Below are 6,619 nucleotides of genomic sequence, written 5' to 3'. Positions count from 1 at the left end.
TTGCTGTTCCTTAAGAACCACCATCTGCACATGACACCTTCTGCTAACTGACCTGCAATTTTGGGAACAAATTTAGTTCAAACATTGCTAAGAGCCGGCATGTGGTCACCAAAATTCTTTGCGGCTCATCTGCCTGTTGAAAAGCTGAGAATCAGCTTGACAGCATGCAGAGCACCTCGCCTTCTTTTCTGGTGTCCTGTGCCTCATGTGCCAGCTTCCTGCATTGTTATAAGGAGGGCATCCTCCGAGTAACGTAGGGAAACCAAGTCTCATAACTTTTCCTTGGGTTTCTGTTACTGATCTTAGTCTTCACAATCATGTTTCTTCCTCAGTGTACTTGTGATTTTTGCAACCTGGTTTTTAAACTTTCATTATCACTGGGAGTTTTCTCTGTAGATGCAGATATTCTTAATATTTCTTATATCCTGTATTTCTTAATAAAGCCCGTGCAATTATTCATTCTAAGTTGTGTTCTGGTTTATTATGGAGCCCTCCTGACATGGAGACCCCTGTCTCTCAGTGCACACCACATGCATCTCCACTCTGAGTCTCAGGAAAGCCTCCCTTGGGTTACAGTCTCCATGCATTCAGAGGAGAACCTTTCTCTGTGGGACGGGCGGACTTGGGAAGAAGACCGCATGCCCTGCTCCTCCCAGGGGCACTTACATGGGCCTGTCAGGACAAGTGGAGATGAAACTGGGAACGAACACCAGCAACATGTGCACCCGAGTTTCTTCTCTAATGACGGAAGGAGTGATCTCTTACATGTGCTGATAGTGCTTGTGCTTGTGGAGCTCTTCCCAAATCAGGGTCCTGTGGCCGCCGTGTCCACGGGGACCTCGGACAGCTTCAGTTAGGTGCACGGTGGCTGCATTGGAGAGCTCTCCTGAATGCAGTGAACCGTCCTTGTCCCAGCCCCTCCTGCAGTCCACCTGCAGCAGATAAGGTTGAGCATCCACTGTGTGCCCTCATAAGAGAGGCTGGTTCATCAGGACATGTCCTTGGCATCATGTAAACCAAATTCTTGTATGGTCTCCTTCTCCTGTGTTTTGGAGAACAAAGGAATTAAGTAATTCCCTGAAAAATGTAGGCCCTGTATTATGTTCCTGATGTTTAAGCCACCTGCTTCAGTTAGTTTTTATGAGGACAGATGTTCCTGTATGAAGGGCCCCATATCAGTGCCTCCTGCTGACAAACAGCACATTCAGTAGTGTTGGCCATGGTGAGCGAGAGCTTGTGCTGTGGTCCCGTGCAAAGCCTCTGTCCCTGCCACTGTCACAACACCGTTTGTGGTCCATCTGCAAGTCCTGGAGCCCCCGAGGAGGGAGGTGGGCTGAACTACTCCAAACTCCTGGCTGTCTGCTGTCCACTCTCCACTGGGCATTGATGTGGACACAAAGAAGGAATGCTTTCTGTCCACACACCTTGTCACATCTTCCCGATTCTTCCCGAACTCTGCATCTCTAATCTTTCCATCTCACTCCTTCCAGGCCTTGGGCCGCCCCACCCAGCCCTCACCATGTGCCCACAGCCCTCGAACACCATCTCCTTGTCCGCTTTTCTTCTCAGCCAAACCTAAGACTGAGCGCACTGGTCTCGGTTCTTTCCACGGGGCACGTTTTCACTTTCCACTCCCTTTTCAGGCCAAATGTTGTTGACTGGTTTTAGTGAAAATTTCATTTCTGGTATAATAACCGCTACTGGGGCTACCACTCGGCAACATTTAAGGTATTTCATGATCATATATCATGTTCCATTAGGCTTCTGAAGGAATAAATGGAGCTGTAAACAAACCACATTTTCTATAGTTACTTAGGTCAGGACTAAACTCTGGATGTGCTATTGCTTCTTCCAAGTGCCTTCATCTAGATGACTCATTTGTAACTTTGAGATACAGCTTATGTTAAGTTGAGGATAGGAGCATAAACAAAGGAGGGAAAACCTACTTACTGAGGAAAAAGTAAAAGCAAATGACCTAATCTTCATAGTAAGACTTATGAATAGCATTTTTTGTGAGAACCCTTGGATATATGAGAATTAAGATCTCTGAAAGAAGGTATGTGCCTACAGAGTGGCTGATAAAGGAAAGGAAGGGAAAAGGAGAAAGAAACAACTCCAGGCCAGCCCATGGGTGAACATCCTATTTGAGATGGAAATGGGAAGAAAAAGAAGAAATGTACAAAAGGAGAATGACAATATGCATTGAGACACATTCATGAGGGTGTGTAAATATATATTTTCCCCAAACACACAGCTAGTGAGTAGCAGAACGGGAATTGGAGGACTCTGCCATATGCTTCTAATTCCCACAACCGAGATCCATCATCTTTTCCACAATTAAGAACTCATGGTTGAAGATACAGTTGGAGATGAACAGATGCACAGTCTTGGGGGGGACTTGGTACAGACAGTGGGGGATGCTGCCTGGAAGCATCTGCACAAAACTGGCTCACACATCACTAGGTTCTATGTTGGGGATGAGGTGAGAGCCAGAAGCTCTATATAACTTTTTCCTGTTTCTTCTTAGAAGGTGCATAGTTTGGGGCTTTATATTTCTATCCATGACCCGTTTTGTAGAAGATGTGACGAAGGACAGGCCCAACTGCTTGTCTCACACATGGAAACTTAGCTGCCCCAGCACCATTTGTTCAGAAGCCCACACTTTCTCTGCACAGTCATTTGACAGCTTTCTCACAAATCAATGCATGATGTATGTGCGAATGCACTTCTTGATGCTCCGTTTTGTTCCATTGATCTGTACCTTTCAAATTTCACTAATGTATACTTCCCAAAACAGCTTTAAGCTTGCATTCAGATGGTGTTTTCCTGTTTGTGCAATTGCATGCAGGTAATTTGCTTCCCTCAACACTGATTCCCTCAGCTCTTCCCTCCCTCACTGTGGGGACAGTGATGCCCACTTTTCAGGATTGTATGGGAATGAGAAAGAACACAGATAAAACATCTAGCTCAATACTCAGCATATGGTAAGACTTCTATAGGTGTTAGTGATTCTTCCCATCTATTTTTCCATGTTGGAAAATTGAGGGACCTGGCAGAGAGTCCCAGATATATCCTTTAGAGAGATCACACTTTGTGTCACATCTAGTGTGTCAACTGCCCCTAAACATCTTTACATCTCTTAAGAGGGTGACCATTATAAAATCTTCTTATGTTTCTCCCAGACCTGTAGTAGCCCTGGGTAGCTAATGTAGCTGTCCTCTTGATTAGCTGGTTTTTCATCCAAGGATCCAGGTTTCTGCCTCTTGGAAACCAACCCAATGCCCATCTTGTCTTTGAAACTGATGCCCATCCTTTTTCCTTCTCATTTCTCCTTCCTGATTTTTCCTGAGAACTCTGTGTTTAGTTTCCCTTAGCTGATGAGTCTGTATCTCAGAGAGCAGGGGGAAGTTGTATTGTTCCCTTTTATGGCCTAGAGATTGTGATTGGATCAAAGGGTTATATGCCCATTGCATGGTTAGCTCAATCCTCATGACCCTAGACATTCATCTTCCCTCAACAAGGTCAGGAGATCAAATTGCCTCAATGTTTGGCAGCCGGGGATATATGTCCTGAGCTTGTGGACCTCACAAGTGTGAATCATACTCCCAATTTCTGTTGAGATCAATGAATAATACCAATGCCAATTCTATGACATCAAAGAACAGGATCCTCTAGACCTGGGGAGGTCCAAGAGTACCAGTCACACTCACATGACTTTCTGATGACAGAAGCTGCCAGTCACAGACCAGAACCCAGAGAAACTGTCAGGGCTGCCGTCTCTGGCTAAAGCTCTTATAGCAGTCTCTGTGGTTACAGAGGTAGAGAGAGTGTTCAGGAAGAGCCCTGTAGAGAGAAAAGGGTTCTGTATATGAAAGGGGTAATTCTTTTCACTGGTGGAGAAGCAACACACAATATATACCTTCCCTGTATCTAGTGGCCAGTGTCATTCACCTGTAGAATGATGTCAATGAAAGTTTTCTTCCCCTGGAATCAAGTATATTTGTGTGCATAGGATCTGGTGTGTCAGTTCTGAGTTATATGGTACATCGATTTCTGATCACAAGGAGGAGAGTGATAATGGGATTATAATCTCTGCTCTGCCTACCCTGGAGGGCTATTGTGAGACCCGAATCAGTTAAAGCATGTAAAATGCAACTCAGAAGCAAGGCTTCATAAAGAAAATGCTGGAAACACACAGAAACACGGCACAGGGTACACGGTAGTGCAGACTTTCTAGGAAAGGGCAGAAAGAAAGACAGTTGAAACTGACCGTGAAGAGCTTAGTGACCAAGCAGAACTGACTAAGTACAATGCACGTATCTAAACTAATGAGTAATAATGATCATTGTGGAGAGCTAAATATATATCCTAATGATTTGTTGAAATGCCCTAGAGGCAAGAGGTGATGATGACTTTGGTTGGGTCTGAGACTGCATTCAGGTGAAAGTCAGACAGACCTGACCAGCACCCGACCTCGAGGAAATGAGGAAGAGTGAAGCCAAAGGGAAGCAGGCGCATCCCCTCTGCAGGGCCCATGAACTGTCAGGAGACGGCGACAGCAAAGCTGAGTCAGCACGTTGTTTCTCAGAGAACGCAGGAAACAAGTTTCCTGCACGAACAGAAGCGTTGGCTAAATGGTTGAAGAAAGACATCTCTGGTGGGCAAGGTTGGCAGCAGCTGGACATGCAGAAAGGGTGGCGGCGGCAGCTGGGCCAGCAACAGGTGGTCCCGCAGCAGGTGGTCTGATAGCAGGTTGTGTGGCAGCAAGGCCAGCTGCCAGAGGACCTGCCACAGGTTTGTCCACCGCAGCTGGGTCCACAGCAAGGGCTGCCACAGCAGCTGGGTCCACAGCAAGGTGGCCCCACGGCAGCTTTGGCAGCAGCGAGGCTGGCAACAACCAGACCCACAACAGCTGGACCCACAACAGGCGGGCCAGCAGCAGGTGGCCTTACAGCAAGTAAGCCGGCAGCAAGGGCAACAGCAAGACTAGATTGTTGTGTCAGGTATAGAAGGTGGACTTCTGAGCAGGAAAATTCTCAGAATGTGAAATCTTCTCCGTTAGACCTCTCACACACCCCAATTTGGGGCCAATGAACAAAATTTTCCTGGTTATTATTTATGATGCTGTTTTCATGACCCATAGGCAATCGCCCAAGGAGGAAGCATTCCGTAAGTATTATGAATCTTCCGAAAATAAATGGTAGGACTGTTCTCCTAATTAACAGATAACCCATTAGAACTTATTTCCGGAAATGGGAGAGATAGCCAACATCAAAAGAATTATTAACTATGAATCATCATTTTTTAAAGAAAGAGGACACCCTCTGGTCATATGCTACTTCAAGCTACTTTGGAGAAGAGGCCACAGCCATTGTCACCAGTCACTTTCTCCCCTCGACACCCCTTACATTGGACGCTGCTTCCATCAGAAGGCATCTCTGAAGACAGAGCACGCAGAGATGATCACGAGTTCGAGTCACATTTTAACACACTTTGAATAAAAACCATGTTTTAAGCAGATTTTTATTGGCATTGCACAAAATTCATGTGGTGAACAGAGCAACACTACCAATAAGAATCAGAAACAACAAGAAGAAATATGCCAAAACGCAATACTTGGGGTTCCTTTTCCAACTCACTAATCTAGAGCCGTATCCTTTCTTAATGCTCAAGACCTGTTCACAGAGCGGGGGAGCAGGTGCTGCCCCCTCCTCTCCAGGGTCCCTCAAAACATCATTCTCAGTGGGAATTTCCCACTGGCTTTCCACATCTGCGGCCCCATTGGCTCTGTGTCCTGAATGCACGACTCGCAGCTTAGGCCTCTGCTGAGTCAGGGAAAAAAGAAGCACATGGACACTTAGTAAGAAACAGTCCGTCTCACCCCAGCCAATTGGAGGAGAGAGCTGCAGCCTGAAAATTACATGATATGCGTAAGGAAGAAACACAAGAGTTGGGCTGAAGGAAAGATTAGAGAAGATACATAATAGAAAGGAAAAATGCATTCCATCTAATTCTGCAAGAAACATGGTTATAATGATCTAATTGAATAATTATTTACCTATTAGATAAACAATAACAAGGAAGAAGCTGCCCCAACAGGGTATAAAGGGGGACCTGAGCAAGGAGATTCAGGAAACTCACTCTACTGGAAACTCACCCAGAACCTCCATCCTCTGACACCATGGTCAATTCTTGTGGCTCTATCTGCTCTGACCAGGGCTGTGGCCAAGGCTCCTGCCAGGAGACCTGCTGCTGCCCTCCTACGTGCTGCCAGACCACCTGCTGCAGGACCACCTGCTGCCGCCCCAGCTGCTGTGGTTCCAGCTGCTGCCGCCCCAGCTGCTGCCAGATTCCCTGCTGCCGCCCCAGCTGCTGCATTTCTAGCTGCTGCCGCCCCAGCTGCTGTGGTTCCAGCTGCTGCCGCCCCAGCTGCTGCCAGATTCCCTGCTGCCGCCCCAGCTGCTGCATTTCTAGCTGCTGCCGCCCCAGCTGCTGTGGTTCCAGTTGTTGCAGGCCCAGCTGCTGTGTGTCCAATTGCTGCCGTCCAGTCTGCTGCCAGACCACCTGCTGCCGTACCACCTGCTGTCGCCCAGTCTGCTGTGGATCCTCTTGTTGCTGA

The 6,619-nt window shown here is 47.0% G+C and overlaps 1 protein-coding gene across 1 annotated transcript; it reads left to right on the top strand.

Moving 5' to 3' along the window:
* Nucleotides 1–6,181: 6,181 nt before the first annotated feature.
* On the top strand, nucleotides 6,182–6,619 carry LOC119037556 (keratin-associated protein 4-3-like). Its single transcript, XM_037129785.2, has one exon. The coding sequence runs from the start codon at nucleotides 6,182–6,184 to the stop codon at nucleotides 6,617–6,619; it is 438 nt and encodes a 145-aa protein (XP_036985680.1).

This window comes from Artibeus jamaicensis, unplaced genomic scaffold (assembly GCF_021234435.1).
Source record: "Artibeus jamaicensis isolate MK-2021 breed Jamaican fruit bat unplaced genomic scaffold, CSHL_Jam_final contig_2259, whole genome shotgun sequence".
In the NCBI taxonomy this organism is placed as follows: domain Eukaryota; kingdom Metazoa; phylum Chordata; class Mammalia; order Chiroptera; family Phyllostomidae; genus Artibeus; species Artibeus jamaicensis.
This window is presented reverse-complemented; position numbering and strand designations above follow the sequence as displayed.